Genomic DNA, 17,575 nt, shown 5'->3' with positions numbered 1-17,575 from the left:
TTGAGAGTGCCTGGAACCACTAGCACTTCACACGCATGATCTCATCATTTTCAAAGTTTTATTTTTTTTATTGTGGTAAAATACATATAGCGTAAAATTTGCCTTCTCCATTTTTAAGTGTACAATTCAATGGCATTAAGTGCATTCACAGCATTATGTAATCACTACCATGCCCCATCTCCAGAACCTTTTCATCATCCCAAACAGAAACAATGTACCCGTTAAAATATAATTCCCCATTACTCTCTCCTCCCGGCCCCTGGCAATCTCTGTTCTACTTCCTGTCTCTATAAATTTGTCTATTCTGGGTATCTTATATAGGTGGAGTCACGCAATATTTGTCCTTTTGTGACTGGCTTATTTCACTTAACATAATTCCTCAAAGTTCATCCATGTTGTAGCATGTGGCAGAATCTCATTCCTTTTCTTGTTTGTTTGTGTTTTTTTTTGGTGAGAAAGATTCACCCTGAGCTAACATCTGTGCCAATCTTCCTCTATTTTGTACGTGGGTTATTGCAACAGCAAGGCTTGATGAGTGGTGTAGGTCTGCACTGAAGATTCAAACCCATGAACCTGGGCCACCTAAGAGAAGTGCACTGAACTTAACCACTAGGTCACGGGCCGGCCCCCAGAATTTCACTCCTTTTTTTTTAAAGTTGAATAATGTTCCATTGTATGTATATACTACATTTTGCTTACCCGTTCATCTTTTGATAGATATTTGGGTTCTTTCTACCTTTTGGCTCTTGTGAATAACACTGCTTAAAACTTTTTGCTTTTACTTAATGGAAAATTCCAAACATATAGAAAAGAAGACAAAAAAAAATACAATGAACCTCGATGTACAATTATCAACTCATCAACAATTATCAACTGATGGCCAATCTTGTTTCATCTATAGCCCCACCTAAGTCCTCCATCCCATATTACTTTGAAGCATATCTCAAACATAGATATACCGTTATTGTTTCCATTTTACAGATGGGGAAATGAAGGCACAGAGAGCTGAATTATCTTACCAAATTTTCAGAGTTTATAAGTGATGGGGCCAGGATTTAAACTCAGGCAGTGTGACAGCTGAGCCCATACTCATAAGTCTTTGCTACAGCTGTGTGGATGTGTGTTCACTTATACACACACATGCATCAGGTCAACTTTGGGCAAAATTGTACATTTGGAAAAGTTTTCCTCTTCCTACATCTTTTCCCACACTTGGATGCCATGTGGAATTTGCAACAGATAGGCATGAGTCTGAAGTCTTAGTTCTTAGTCACAAGTAGAGTCAGTGATCCCCAGCCTCCAGAGTTGTTGTGAGGATTATATGAGATAAAGTCAGTGAAAGTGCCAGGCACCTCCTAGCATGTGCAGGAGATCATTATGAATGCATTCTTCTCCCCTCCTCGGGGGTGCGGGTGGGGGGCAGGCCCACCTTCTCTCTAAAGAAGTAGACCTCAGAAAAAACATGTACTATCAGAATAACTGTCAAATGTCAGTATGTAACCACTGCTGGGGGATTTGTGTTGTAAAATAAAGGATTTTATCTTTTTGCCTTGTGGTGTGGTGCGGGGTGCGAGTGAATACAGAACAGAGGTGAAGCAATTACTTCTTGCCCCTGAAATCGTGTAAATGAGTGTATGCATGTATGTGTACATGCACAAATGTGTAAGACAGGCCCCTGGATAAGTTCAGGTTTCATTCTCTGCACAGAACATTACACTGTCTTTCTTTTCTATAAGGAATTGTGACCCTGAAACAAGTAACTACTTTTTCTATCTCCTTTTCCTCTTTTTGGCTAAAACAGGATAAAAAGTATTTTGTTGGGACCCCCTGTCATTTTTCTGGCCCAAGGATACAAAGCCACAGGATGGAGGTCTGAGCTCAGACAGATGTTGGCAAGCCCAGCTCATCCCCTTGTAAACCTCTGTGGCCAGGCCCTTTGGGTTAATTTGGGGAGAGCCTGCAGAGCTCAGTGGACAATTGAGCAGGACCCACAGGCTGACCACAAAGAAGTCTCAGGTAACCTCCAAATGCATCTGCAGAGGAGGCTGGAGGGGCACTACTGCCTCAAGTACATTAAGTGATGGTTAGCAAGAGTCGGACTGGCTGTGTCCTCTGCCTGCAATGCCCTCTTCGGATCTTGCCCATGGAAGTAACATAATCCTTTAATGCCAAGCTCATATACTGCCTCCTCCATGAAGCTTTCTCTAGATCCCTTCTCACCTCCCACCCCCATCCATCCCTGGCTGCCATACAGAGTGATTTCTCTCACTCTGAACTCTGTGGCATCACTTTTATACCCTTTGAGGCACTTTTATTGCTTTATTTTTGTACTCCCTGAATACCAGTCTTAACTCCTTGATGGAACAAAGTGAGTTCCTCGAGATCAGGAATCATTTCATCTATCTCTTTGTACTCTTCTGAGCTGTTCTCAGGACACACCATCAGCAACCAATAAAATCTGTTGAATAAATGATGTATCTCGCAACAATGGCACACAGTAGGCTCTCAGGAAATGCATGCTGAATGAAATAACATCCATCCCCAATAGCTGGCAAAGGTAAGTCCTTTTACCCTACTCTTGATGTTCAGATGGAAAGTAGTTTCATATAACCTTTCAGGCTCTAAAATCTGTCGAAACTTCCAAGGAAATAACTGTAAAAACTACCTTGAGGGAGCACCTGAGATGGTCTCAATGGGGTTTCAGGTATTCTAATATCCCAAAGTGTGTCCTTTTACTTTGTCTGTTTGTTTAATATCCCAACTGGTCTCCAGAAAACCTCGAAGGCTCATAGGTGGAGTCCACGTGTGATGATTTAAGATAGTCTCAATTAGAACATCCGCTTAATTGGAAATTTCCTGCTCATCAGCAGCATGATTACTGATATTTGTAGCAGTGACCCTGCAGTCCTCCAAGAAACCGAAATACATCATTTAAAGAAGTGTTACAATATCTTCAGAAACATGCTTTTTAAAAACAATTTAAACCATTTGGAAATGGACAATTCAGTGGCATTAAGAACATTCCTGGGGCCAGCCCCGTGGCCGAGTGATTAAGTTCGCGCCGCTTCAGTGGCCCAAGGTTTTGCAGGTTTGAATCCTGGGCACAGACATGGCACCGCTCATCAAGCCATGCTGAGGCGGCATCCCACATGCCACAACTAGAAGAACCTACAACTGAAAATACACACCTATGTACTGGGGGGGGCTTTGGAGAGAAAAAGGAAAAATTTAAAAAAAAAATCTTTAAAAAAAAAGAACATTCCTGTTGCTGGACAACCATCTCCAGAACTTGTCATCATCCCACACAGAAACTCTGTACCCATGAAACTGTAACTCCTCATACGTCCTCCCTTCAACCCCCGGTAATCTCTATTCTACTTTCTGTCTCCACAAATTTGCCTATTCTAGGCACCCCGTATGAATGGAATCATATACTATTTGTCCTTTTGTGACTGGCTTACTTACATAACATCCTCAAGGTTCATCCATGTTGTAGCATGTATCAGAATTTCATTCCCTTATGGCTGAATAATATTCCATTGTATGTATATACCACATTTTGTTTATCCGTTCACCTGTCAATGGACATTTGAGCTCTGTTGCCCTTTTGGCTATTGTGATAATGCTGCTACGAACACAGGTGTATAAATATCTGTTCAGAAGTATGCTTTTTATCATAGACTTGTTCTTATTCTCATAGGTGAACATGATATCCATGGTAACTTCCCACTAACCAGAAAATTTGACTAATATGCCATTCCACCATTAGGCTTGATAAGGACATTTCTTGGAAGATGTGGTGGATGCACAATAGACAGCGATAGGAATGACGTTTCTGTCTCATGGATGGACACGGGCCACAAGGAGGCAGATGACTGGGCCACAGTAGCACATTAGTAATGTGCCCAGCACATTAGTACGGACAGTCAGAGCTGCATTAAGAAACTCCACTCCACCCCCAGCCTCACCCTGACCATGTCACTGTTCTAGCTGGTAGACTGGGCTGCTTTTCCAAAAAGGTACGAACTTGAGGAACATTTGTTCTGAATTAAACTTGGCTGCAGTTAAAGTGTTATCATGTATACGGAGTTCAAATTACAGAGGCCTCCCTTGGCCAGTGAATGGCACAGCACGGCTGCTCAGAGAGGTGGAAAATTCTGAGGCCCCCTCCAGCACTGTTTCAGGAAAAATGCTCTGAGTGGTGTGGAGAGGGGCCAGCTGGTGATGTCAAGGGATTTATAAAAGAGATTACAAGACCTTTGAAGGGAATGAGGCAGTTACTAATGATGGAAAACTGCTAAAGCTGGATCTGGATAACGCTCAACACTTAATTTGCTAGTTATCCTGAAATGCTTGTAATTTTTAAAAAGCATATTGTGCCACTCCCTTTGTGTGTAGTTCAAGAGACAACATTACAGTACTGTGAGAAGAACCTGTTATGCTAATCCAAGTCTGGGGTAACTGAAACTGAGCTTGCTGAACACAGAAAGCCCAAAGTGGGCAATCCAGGACCCGGCAGGGAAAATTAAATGCCCAAACACACCTGGATGCACTATACATCTATATTTTCCCTTCTTCCTTGTTTTTTGGGGTTTTTTTTCAAAGCACACTGGTGGGGGGTCTGGATGATGCCTTATTTTTTAAGCAGCAACAAAGCTGCTTAAAAGCTTTACACCTCCAAAGAGAGATCTGAAAATATTTACTTATATTGCATTTCCAAGTGTTTCCATAGTCTTTTCACAACCCTCGTGTCATCTTAAGAATGTGCATTTTATAAAGAGGAACCAAAATCAATTACAATGACAGGATAGATTTAGTTGAGCAGACAAGCTTAAACTTTAATAGCTGGGCTTACTTTGGGATTTAAATAGATAACTAATGAAAATAGTCCCAGTTTTAGGACTAGAGATCTAAGTTTGCAGGGGTAAAATTGAGGGCCTTAAAATCAATTTTTGGCAGAGCTGCTAAACTTCTTTGCCGTCATGGAGCACTCAAACAAATGAACAAACAAATAAATAAACCAAACAAAACCAAACAAAAGATCATATAACTAATAGTCAAATTGTCCCCCAGTAAAAAGGCCCCAAAAAGTGGGCTGGAAGCAAGAATTAAAAAGCATGTGGAAGTGAGCAAAGTGGAGGTACTTTGGGACCTATGATCCTGAGGCATAATTGGTGCAGCTTTATCTGTTTTCTTCACTCTTTATCTGCGGGTACAGGAGAACAGTGCAAAGACTATATACTCTTAGAACATGGAAAATCCAATTGTCTGCTTTAGCGCCAGACATTTTTCAATTGTAGCTTAAATAAAAGGGTCAGGGAACATACGTTGTTTTCTATTCTATTTGGGGGGGAGAGGTGGTAGGGGAGTAATCTTTCTGAATTAGCACCCTGGGTCACATCCCAGTTCAAACATTTCCCATGGAGTGCAGTCATCCCAGCCTGGTGTTGAAGGCATCCCCTTGCTGCCTCCAGACTCACTGCCAGGCTCATCACCAACTGCGCTCCAGTAGGAACGCTCTAGCCTGTAAGCCTACCTCCTCACGGTCCCCTGAAGGCACTGTGCAGATTCTCCATGTCTTCTGCCTTCCTCCTGCTGTGTTAGTAAAATCCTCTTTTTCAAGCCCAACTCAAGCCTCACCTCCTTCTTGAAGTCTTTCGGGACTACGCCAGTCCCTACGATCTTTCTCTTTCCCTTACCTCCCATGACACTTACAAATGGTGCCTTTGATTTTTATACGTAGATCATACCTAGATTACCTCCTGTGCTTAAAGGTGTGCATCTCATTAAGGGTCTATACCTCTGTTATTTGCCCTGCTGCCTCTGGGAATTACAGCAAGAATATGCGTTAAATATGATCTTATTGTCTTTGACCAAAAGGCTTTTTGACCAAAAGCTGTCGAATCAATAAATATTTCTTGCCTGAAATATTAAGCAGGGCCAAGGAACACAACTTTTAACTTTAACTTGAAAAATAATCTTCTGAATTAGAAAAGCAGGGGATGTTTACACTATCCAGGAAAGATTATTAGAAGAATCTCCTTGAGAAATGGAGCTCGAACCCTGTCAGAAACCCAGTCTTCTTTCTCCAACACAAAATTCTTCAGACCTTGCTCCTTTCTCTAGATCTCCTAATTCCTCACAAGTTTTTCAGGGGAAAGAAGGCTGTTAGGTAGCCTGCAGACCCTCTGAAAATGGCCATAACCTGCGATACTGTTTGTTTGTTTGCCTTTCTGGTCCAGGGATGTTGGGGAAAGGTACAAAAGGAGCCCCAGCGACTGCTTCCCACTCAACTGGATTCCTTCCTTCTCTAATTTTGTCTGCACTCACAAGCTGTTGAGGAAAGATTGGAACCCAAAAGGCATTCCCATTTGGAAGTCAATTTGAAAGAACACTCAATTTATAAAAACATAATATGCATAATTTTGTAGACAGAGAAACTTACCTTTAAAACAGAAATAAACGCCTCAATAGGAATTGTGGCTTGCCTTTAGTATAGAGGTGTAAGCGGGGGGAGTCAGTTACAATTAAGGGAAAAAAATATGCAGGCCAGCATCAGAATATGCAATACCTTTTAGAATAAGCTTTCTTATGGGGCAAACATCTCAAATTATTGCTTTATTACTTATGTGATAAAAGATCATAATAAGCCAAACTTGGAGTAGAGACCATTAGTGATAAAGGATGCTATTTTTCTTTTTTGTTTTCTGCAAAGAAATCACTTAATATCTTTATCACCACCTTGTAAAATGGGCTAATTTCTAACTCCGTATGCCTCAGGGAGACACTGTCAGGGAAAAATGGTGCCATGGGAGGAAATCATTATGTTGTTAATATTTAATATTATTTACACAAAGATGTTGTGAGTTCTATCCACGTGTGTATCTGAGCAGTATTGAGAAAGCTGACAAAGTCCTCGTTCTTTGTTGGTTATACTCAAGCAAGGATTCCTAGGATTTATTGCATTGAGCTACCCAAGTTACTTCCCTCTCTCAGCCTCAGTCTCCTCAGCTGTAAAGTGGGAATACTGACAGTACCGACCTCATACAGTCAAGTGAGACGATGCGCAGGAAGCGCTTAGCATAGCAAAGCAGGCATTTTACGACCAAAAGCCAATTAATTTCCTCAGTTACAAATATGTGCTACATATACAGTTTGCCGTCAACTTATTTATAAACCATCACTGTGTGATGAAAAGATTACTGAGTTAGGAGCTCTACTCTATAGTGATGACTAGGCAAATTAATCAATCTCTCCAGGTTTCTATTTCTTTGTCTTTATAATGAAGGAGCTGGATTAGAGGATCTCTGAGTAACTTCAGTTCTAAAGTTCTGTGATTTAGGATTCTTTTCACTTCCTTTCTTTTTGAAGATTGGCACCTGAGCTAACATCTGTTGTCAATCTTTTTTTCTTCTTCTTCTCCCCAAAGCCCCCCAGTACATAGTTGTATATTCCAGTTGTAGGTCCTTCTAGTTGTGGCATGTGGGATGCTCAGCAGGGCCTGATGAGCCATGTCATGTCTGCGCCCAGGATCCAAACAGGCGGAACCCTGGGCCGCTGAAGCTGAGCAAGCGAATTTAACCACTTGGCCACGGGGCCGGCCCCCTCAATTCATTTTTAAATAAAGTTTTAATGAAATTTAACACAGGAAGTATTGTCTGCTTTAGCAATTTATATGTTAATGAAATGCACTTCAGATTAAAATTGCATTATGCAATATTTAAAATACAGAAAGATTTGGAAAATGATGCATGTACCTGTCATTCACTTGAAGAAATAAAACTTCATTTTCCAAAAAAAATAGATGATTTGGAAATGCTGCGGGTGAAATTCAATTATATTTAAAGGTACAAAAATAAGATTGAAATCACTGCTTAATAGAAGGAAATAACTTTAGTTGCCCATTGTTTCTGAAAAAAAGGTGTTTTTATGTCTGAGTGCCTCTGACGTTACACTAGATGGAGGCCAAAGCAGAGAACAGGCCTCTCCTTTTTGGAACATTTCATCTAACTAAAATGCAATGAATACAGTTTAGCAACAATACACACCTAAATCAACCATCGCCCCTGAAGTTGATATGCATCTCATTTGCAATGAGAAGCCTTTTATGGCAATCCAGGCCATGATGGAAACACCTCTTGACACAGCATTGGATTCAAATTCTGGCTCCTTTCCTTTCTAAGTGTGTGACCTTGGGCAAGTTATGGAACCCCTCTGGGCCTCAGTTTCTTCATAAAATGGGGCTAACCTTAGGGTTGTTGTGAATATTAAATAAGATTGAGCTAAGGCTCTAAGAGCAAGGCCTGACACATGGAGAAAGCTCAGTGACTATTAGCTATTTATTATTACCCAATTTCATAAATAATTATTGGATTTCTACTATATAGTAATCTCTGTACCAGACACTGAAATACCTTTGGGGCATCAGCATTTTGTGTCTGATCTGCAAACAATGTGTTACAGAGTTAGATATGAAATTCTGGTAAATTCAGCAGTCCAGTGGGACCCAAGTTAATCTAGAAAATAGGCTGGCTGGAGTCAGAGGGCTTTTTAAATTCAGGCGAGGATATGCAATGGAAATGAAGTAGTTACTTAAGGTCTTGCCTTTAAGTTGAGTTCCTGTGCCAGGTCTCAGAGAGCGCATTACGATGCATACTAAAGCCCCCATGACATTCAAAGAGTCAAACATGCCTGATTAGGCTTTCATGTCCTGTATCTATAAAAAGGTTATCGGTGCCTTTTCTCAGTGCAAATTATTTTTGGCTCTTACTAATATTTATGAATATAATAAAGTCCGTACAGCATAATGTATGTGATTACTTTGTTCCAGTCATCAGCTTGCTTTTATTTAAGGACAAATCCCAGAAGATGCTGCATCTTGGCCCATAATTTCAGCAGATAGGGAGTAGGCAATACATAGGAAAGGACAATTGTACTTTAGCTCTATGGGACAAAAAGAGAAGCACAATCATGGCAATAAAGCATTCTCTTATACTATCAATTTATCACAGAAATGATGTAGGAAGACATGCCTTTTGCAAACAATTTCATTGTGATGCTTCCTGGTGACCCCAAGCCTTGCCTATACAACAAGCAATCAATGTTTGGTTTGCAAGTTGCAAACCTTGGGTGGATGTGCCTACAGGGCATTAAAAGCGGGTTTAAGGTGAATTCAACAGGAGCTGACCATTTGTTCAGTGACATCAGGGTGGACTGGCTTTGGCACCGGCCTGTTTGGTTGCTTTTGGTGACTTTGGGGTAATATTAAGGAAATCGTAGCCGTCATGTACCTCTCTCTATGGGGTTTTGACAGATACTGAATATTTGGTCACTAACTCCTCCTACCGCCCCTTCATTTGCACATTTTTCACAGTTAAGAAACTGAACGTATAGTTTATAACCCTTCCATGATACCATCTCTTTTAAGTTTGAAATAATTAGGCAACTTTTCTCAAAAACTCTTGATGTAAAGGAGAAAAGCGAATGTGTCTCTTAATGACAGGCATCTTGAACTCAAGCACTTAGTAAGATAGAAAGAATACTCTAACAGCCAGAATTAACTTGGAACCTCATGTATCCCTACCCAGTACAGAAGGTTGTTGGAGCAGAATAAAAAGGTTCTGGATTCTCTTGTCCCTAGGTATCCTTTTTTGCCTACCCCACTTCCACAAGGCTGAAGGCTTTTAAACATTAAAACCATCCCAAAAGGCATCCCCTCCACCCGCTATTACACAAGTCACAAATCACTGCTCAAAGGAACAAAATGTGCCTGCGATAGTCCCCCATTTGGGTGCAGTCTTGATTCTGCAGCAAAATGAGACTCAGAATTCATGATCTGGATATATTTGGGCCCGGACTTGGGCCTTCCTGCTAAAACATAAAAACCAAAACAATCCACACCGCCCCTCGCCACCACCAAAAACAAAAACAAAAACGCCCAGGCGCTGCGGCTGCTAACTCTTAGCAGCCCGGCTCACAATTTGACTGCAACGAACAAAAACAGGACTGAGCCCGGCTGCGTCCGACCCCGGCCTCCGGGCGCCAGGCCGAAGTTCCCCGGGCCGGGCTGCAGGCGGCGCGGGCACGGCCGGGCGCGGCGCTCGCGGGGACTTTCACCTGCTCGGCGGGCAGCGCGGGGGCGGCCCGGCGGCGGGCGGGGCCTCGGCGCCCCGCGGGAGGAGCCGGCCCGGGCCCGCCCCGCAGGAGGAGCCGCTCGCCCGCGGCCGATCCGGCGTCTCCGTGACAGGCAACCCGCGCCGCCGCCGCCGCCGCCGCCGCCGGCTTTTCTTCCTCGTTCCGGGCCGTCCTCGCCACTGCTCCGGGGCCGGCGCCGCGCCCAGTCCCGCTCGGGGCCGCGCGCCCTCCGTCGCCTCCCCCGGCCGGGCGCCGCGCCGCCCACTCCCGCCGCGCCGCCCACTCCCGCCGCGCCTCGCCCGCCGCCCTCCTCGCCGGCAGGAATTGCGCGGCCACAGCGCCGCTCGCGTCGCCCGCATCCGCGCCGCCTGGCTCTCGGCGCCGCTTCGTGTCCCGGCTCCCGCGGCCCCGGTGCGGCCAGGGCGTCCCCAGCCCGGCGCCCCTCACTCAGCCCGTGCTTCCTCCACGCGCCGTCGCGCCCGCCTCCCGCCTCCCCTCCCCGGGGTCTCGCCAGCCCCTTCCTGCCGCCGCCGCCTCCGGAGGAACGGGTCCACCGCGGGTCACCATGCCCAGCAAAACCAAGTACAACCTTGTGGACGATGGGCACGACCTGCGGATCCCCTTGCACAACGAGGACGCCTTCCAGCACGGCATCTGCTTCGAGGCCAAGGTGAGGGGGCCACGGTGTGGTCCTGCGGGGGAGGGGGCACGTCTGAGTGGATGGGATGCACAGCCATCCTGGACGCAGAGCTGATGGGTTAGGCTGATTTGGGGGCCTTTCTGTCAGGGAGGGTGACTTGCCTTTCTCAGTATAGAATTCCGCGGGCTCCTGCCCAGAACTGCCAAAGAGCACCTGCAAAGTTTGAGCGGCATTGCTTTACCCCCCTCCACCCACCTGCAGACTCCCCCATCCTTGCCCGCCTGAGACTGATGGAGTTACTTCCCGGGTCCCTCTTTCTGAGGAGGAGAAGCTGGTGAGTGAGCACAGCCTGGATGTGGTTCTTCAGAATAGGTTTAGGGAAGCCCTGGTGTTATTTACCTGCTGGGATCCCATGGGAGAGGTGCTTTCAGGAAGGTCTTTTAAAGGGGGAAATTCCCGCTTCCTGATGGAGGAAAATAATACAGGGGTGTGTTTTTCGATTCCAGGTAATCAGGTCTAGGTGTCAGAGTCACTTCCCAAATGCCTGATTTGCCACGACTCTTGCAAGTGCCGGTCGTTGAAAGGTGGTGGGGAGTGAAAGCTGCCCATTTGCTAGTTTTGTGGCGCAATGTTGTTAGGGAACCGGTGCTGGAGAATTTAGCAGGGATGACTGGAATTTTCAGCGCTGAGACCAGAGCTCCGGGTCTTGTGGGAGGGGGCGGGGCGGGAGCCTCGGTGCTGGACCATCAGGTGTGAATAAGGCTGGCCCCGTGTGATGCGCTTCCCAGAGTGAGAACTTATGGTTTCTGAAATTACAGCTGGGGTTCACGCTGCCCATTTCCTGGGAAAAGTGCTTGGGCTCTTCCTTCATGCCACTTGACACCACTCCTCTCCCCCGGTGCCATAAAGACCGGGGGACGCTCAGCACCTTCAGTGTGCCTGTCACTGATAAGTGATGGAAAATATTTCCCTTCCAAGTCGATTGTGTCTTGCTGGTTTTGGAAGGGAAGTTTTTTCGGTATGGAGACGATTTTACACTTCGTTCCCTTTTTCTCCTTCGTGACTGTGTAGATGCAGGCAGTTAGCATCTCGTGCAAGGATTATTCCATCAGGTGGCTATTCCCTTCAATTTGTGACATATCTTTTGAGTGTCTGATGTGTGCCTAATGAGGTTAGCTATCTTAAGATCTTTTCCTTCTCATGGAGATGTGTGAGTTGGTGAGTCTTACCATTTCTTTTCCTGAATAGCCTTCCCCCACCCATATTTGCTAGAGCTAGAAGGACACCCCTTGTCCCCCTAGACATCAAATCCTGCAGTGGAATGCAGAGCTGAATTACTGGGTATGGCTGGGACCAGAGTGGGGCTGTAGCCAAGATCTTATCTTGCTTCTCTCAGAGTAGATCTGGATGGTCTGAGATGGGATGTTTGGGTTAAATTTTGTCCGGGCCTGTTGCTTTGGTGAGCAGGTTTTTTAAAGTATGAGTTTTTATCACAGTCATGATTTAATTTTCATGGGCATACTTAAACTGGGAAATTGGCTTTTGTCTTGTTTGGCTCACCAGTGCTCTGCTTTGCAAGAATGAGGGTAAGAAGAGAGATCAGAATTAAAGTGATTTTAAGCCTTTTTAGTCTTTTCTCACAGTCTGCATTTGGTCCCAACCAGGTCTCAAACCCTGGCATGCACAAGACTCACCAGGTAAGGGCATGAAGTCTGATTCTTGCCACCCACAATTCTAACTTGATACATCTGGGGGGAGCCGGGGGCTGTATACCTTTCACGAACCTTCCAGGTGACTTAATGCAGGTGATCGTCAGACGGAGAAATGCTGGTACTGAGGCTTGCTTCCGACTTGCTGGAGCTTACCCTCCCTTTCCCAACATGCAGTTTCTTTTCTTAAGCGAATGTCTGGGGGCTGCGGGATATAGTTCCTATAGTAACTTCCCTGAATTCACAGACAGTGGTGCTGGGTAAGAGGAGGGGCAGCCACGGTTGGTCTAGGCAGCGTTCCCAGTGCAGATCTGAAACACAGGGGACCCAGGGTTCTGCTTTGAGAGTGGTGAGGTAGAGAGGAAAGGACAGGGCTGACTTTGAGGACTGATTCCTAACGCCCAGCTCTTTGTAATTGATGCTGGACACCAGCACGTTCAAACCACGTCAGCCAGGATCTGAGCAGAGGGAAGCAGAAGCTCTTCTGTCCCATGTGTACCCGGCGAGCACTCCTCGGACTGGTTTCCACATCCCTCTAGAGCAGCGTCCGTGGAACTGCCGTCACTGGGATTTCAGGGTTAAATCCACTCCACACTTGGCCAGTGTTTTGGAAAAGCACAGGCTGTAAAATAGAAATCTATTATTGCTGCCTTGTCAGATAGCCTTGGAAAATGAGCCCAGGTCCTTCTCTCGCAAGGGCTGGCGGTTTTTCAGAATCAACACTGTATGGAATGACTCTTTGCATGGATGCTGCTCATTTTCAGGGTTCTGCAGAGATTGAAAGGGTATAGGTTTGGTTGAAGGGCATCTGGGTGTCAGAGGTTCTGTGTGTTGAATTATCAAGCAGCATCCTAGATGTTTTTCACCTGCCATATTTCATGTACTTCTCACTGCTTCCCCAGAGGTGGGTCTCCTTATGTCTTTTAAACGAGGATATAGGCTCAGGGAAGTTGCTGCTTGCTTTAGTGCACACAGCTGTGTATAGCAAAGCCAGGGTTAAAGCTGGGAGCTTTGACTTCAGGCTCCCAAATCCAGTGCTCATTTAATAATTTTTATGGAGTGTTCACTCTGTGTTGGGCAGTGTTCTGATTCTTGGCTCACCGGTGGGGCACCCTCAGGTTGCTGGCCTCTTGGACTCTGATGCAGGAAATTATTCAAACTTTTAATGCTGTGCTGTTTCCAGATATCCCCTTGGGCTGGGAGCTGCTCCTAAGAGATACCCACTGTCCAAGTTCAGCAAGGGGACCGGCTCACTGATGGTTGCTGTTAGATGGGTGGTAAAATCTCTCTTGGCTTGAAAGCTTGTGTGACTCTGTGTACCTGCCTCTCCCTCTGCCAGAATGCCTTCCTGCTGGCTAGTGCCATCAACTGACTGTCTCTACTCCTGGATGAGAAGGAGACTTCCAATGATGATGATGCAAAGGACAGTAAGAATATTAATAACATGGTGATGATGCCTTCTATTTGTAGGTGATTTTCTTTTTTTGAGGAAGATTAGCCCTGAGCTAACTGCTGCCAATCCTCCTCTTTTTTTCTGAGGAAGACTGGCCCTGAGCTAATATCCGTGCCCATCTTCTTCTACTTTGTATATGGGACGCCTGCCACAGCGTGGCTTGCCAAGCAGTGCCATGTCCGCACCTGGCAAAGCGGAACGTGTGCACTTAACTGCTGCACCACCAGGCCGGCCCCTGTAGGTGATTTTTGATTTGCATGGGACTTGCACATATGAAGGATTTTCCTTGTATGGAAGCAGGAACGTTAGCGTTGTCTCCATTTTTCAGATGACAAAATTGGGGAGCAGAGAGATTAACTTGTCCAGAGTCTCAGAAGTGATAAGATGAGAAGATAATGATTATAGCTGATATTTAGTGAACACTTATTATGAGCCATGTATTGTTCCAGGTGCAGCCCCATTTAATCCTGGTGCATGGTTCTTTTCCCTGATCCTGAAGTGGTTACTTCCTCTGTATTCATAGCACTCACTGCCTGGCCCATTCGCTGATACCTGCGTGTGTGGTACAGACTGTCAGAACTGGAAAGCACCGTAGCTCACTTGATTTTACAGATGAGGAAATTGAGGTCCAGAGGGGAAGTCATTGACCCAAGGTCACACAGCTAGATAAGAGCAGACTCAGGACTCCTCCCGAGTTTCTTGCCTCAGTTTGGTTTCAGTTCCCTATTGCTGCTTCATAAACTACCTCCAAACTCAGTGACTTAAAAGAACATCTGTTTAATTTGCTCATGATTCATGGATCAGGAATTCAGGCAGGGCTTGGCTGGGTTGTTCTTCTGTTGCATGTGGTGTTGACTGGATCACTCGGCTTCATTCAGCTGTGGCTGGACTGGGCTGGAAGGTCCTAGAAAGCTTCACTCACATGGCTGGTGCCTTGGTGGTCCTCCATGTGGCGATTCTCTCCACTGGGTAGCTTGGATTTCCTCATAGCATGTTGGCCGTTTTATTTGGCAGCTGGCTTTCAAGAGGGAGCATTCCAAGCAGTGAAGGCAGAAGCTCTTAAGGCCTTGCCTCCAGAGTTACACAGGGTTGCTTCTCCCGCATTCTGTTGGCCAAAGCGGGCCATAGGCCAGCTCAGATTCTAAAGGAGGAGAAGTAGATTTCACTTCTTGATGGGGACTGTCAAGGTCACGTTGCAACAGTGCACATGGGATGAGAGAGATTGCCAAAGCCGTCTTTGGATCCCAGTCTAACACAAAATTGTGTGTTCTTTCCCCTCTGTATATCCTTCTTTGACGATATCAAGTGTTTCTTGAGGACTTTGTCTTATGCTTCTTTGTATAACCCGCCCCCCCGCCAACATCAGGTACATGTATAGTCGGCAGTGACCGATTATTTGTCAAGTGGAAGAAATGACCAGTTGTAGAAATCTGAAAGCAGTAAATATATTGTCATATTGCTGAGTGAATTCGTGGTTTGGGAGTTCTTGGTCAAATCTGACCTGACTTCTCTGGCCATATTTCCCTCTTTGCTGAATGACTTCCCTGCTTGATGGTTTCCATGATGTGGATTTTAGAGATTCTAATAACCCCACATGGCAGGCTGCCTGTCGATGTCTCTTGAATATACTGTCTTGAGGGCTTCCAAATTAGGACGTTACCTACATCGGCTCACCATAAATGCGGTACTCTCACTCAAGCCTAAGCTTCTAGTCCGTGGTAAAGAGCTCTCAGAACCGACTCCACTATATCCTGGGTGTATGCACTCCTCACCCCACCCCAGACCAAGGGTCCTGTTTTCCAGGATTCTGGACCAGCAGGGCCTCAGATAGAGGATCTGGCGTATTCACTGATGTTATCCTTGACGTGGAGGTCTATTTCTCCTTATTATGTATTTGTCCAGATGCTTTTAAATCCATTGTTCTCTTCTGCCCAGATCACTTTGGGAGGACAGTGAGTCTCAAAGCTATAGCGCTGTCTGAAATGGGTGTCCCAAGGCGTTCCTCAACAGCCCATGTTTTGGGATTTGATGGGCAAGTCTATTTCTCCCTTAGTGGTACATTTCATGGTTTTATGGCTTTCAGTCACATCTCCTTTACCCGAAAGGTCGCACTTGATTTAATGGTCAAAATCACACAGTCACGTGTAATACTGACGTTTGCCTGTCATCTATGTCCAAGACCCTAATCAGACTTATTGTTTATTATTGCTTACTCATAATGCTGCTATTTCTAAGAAGTCAAAGTCTCAGAATGCTTTCTCTATTTTACCTGCCTCCTCATACTTACATTGCCTTGAGGCTGCCCTTAGCACCCCCGTGACCTTTTTGTTGTCCTCATCCTGCCCCCTAAACAGCATGGGCCATGCCCATGACCCTGTCTGTCCCTTCCACTTTCCTGCCCTACACTGCAAACTTGGTCTCTGCTACTTTTCTTCTTCCTTCCTATTTTTGGAAAAAGGACTTTCTTCCTTCCTCCCTCCCCTGCCTTCTTCCTAATAACTATTGAGATATAATTCACGTACCATACAGTTCACTAATTTAAAATGTACAATTAAGTACTTTTTAGTACATTCATATACATGTGCAACCATCACCACAGTCAATTTTGGAACATTTTCATCACCTCAAAAAGAAACCCTATACCCTTTAGCTATCACCCCTTTATCTCCCCATCATCCCAGCCCTAAGCAACCACAAATCTACTTTGGGTCTCTAGATTTGCTTGTTCTGGACATTTCATATAAATGGAATCATGTAGTGTGTGAGTTTTTTGTGACTAGCTTCTTTCACTTAGCATAACGTTTTAAATGTTCAGCCGTGTTGTAGCATGTAGCAGGACTTCATCCCTTTTTGTGGTCGTGTTCCATTGTATCGATATAACACATTTTGTTTATCCATTCATCAGTCGATGAACATTAAGGTTCTTTCTGTTTTTTAGCTATTGTGAATAATGCTGCGTATAAACCTTCATGTAAAAGTTTTTTGTGTGATAAATGCTTAGATTTGTTATGGGTAGGTAGTCAGCAGTGATATTGCTGGATCCTATGGTAACTATATTTAACCATTGTGGAACTGCCAGATTGTTTTCCAGTGTGGCTGCACCATTTCACTTGTCCACTAGCTATGTATCAGGATTCTGATTTCTCCCCGTCCTCATGGACACTTGTTATCTGGCCTTTCGATTGTAGTCATCCCAGTGGGTGTGAAGTCATAGTTCACTGTGGTTTTCATTTGCATTTCCCTGGCGCATAATCATAATAGAACATCTTTTCATGTGTTTATTGGCCATTTGTCTGTCTTCTTTGGAGAAACGTCTGCTCAGATCCTTTGCCCATTTTTAAATTGGATTGTCTTCTTTTTTTATTATCATTGAGTTGTAAGAGCTCTTTATATATTCTGCATTCAAGTCCCTTTTGTAGATTTGCAAATATTTTCACCTATTCTGTGGGTGGTCTTTTCACTTTCTTGATATTGTCCTTTGAAACGCAAAAGTTTTTAATTATGATGAAGTCCAATTAACTTTTTTTCTTTTTCTCTCTCTCTTTTTAAGACCCATCTGCCCTCCATCCCCTGCTAGCTGGCCTCTCCTGAGTCTTGATTCACTACCCCCATTGCTCCCCACCCCCACCTTTGCATTGT

At 44.9% G+C, this 17,575-nt stretch overlaps 1 protein-coding gene across 10 annotated transcripts in view; it reads left to right on the top strand.

Moving 5' to 3' along the window:
* Positions 1-10,367: 10,367 nt before the first annotated feature.
* LOC100058633 (carboxyl-terminal PDZ ligand of neuronal nitric oxide synthase protein) overlaps positions 10,368-17,575 on the top strand; it is a 286,431-nt gene continuing 279,223 nt past the window's right edge. For 8 of the 10 annotated variants that reach the window (XM_070267908.1, XM_070267904.1, XM_070267909.1 and 5 more), the window contains exon 1: positions 10,368-10,804. In XM_070267908.1, the coding sequence (XP_070124009.1) occupies positions 10,700-10,804 (105 nt within the window). In that variant the 5' untranslated portion in view covers positions 10,368-10,699. Of the gene's footprint in view, positions 10,805-10,978; positions 11,109-17,575 lie in introns of those variants that run through there. The other 2 variants (XM_070267911.1, XM_070267910.1) reach the window with 2 other exon arrangements.

Source organism: Equus caballus, chromosome 5 (assembly GCF_041296265.1).
Source record: "Equus caballus isolate H_3958 breed thoroughbred chromosome 5, TB-T2T, whole genome shotgun sequence".
In the NCBI taxonomy this organism is placed as follows: Eukaryota; Metazoa; Chordata; class Mammalia; order Perissodactyla; family Equidae; genus Equus; species Equus caballus.
The sequence above is the reverse complement of the archived record's forward strand: the minus strand, read 5'-3'. Positions and strand labels throughout refer to the sequence as shown.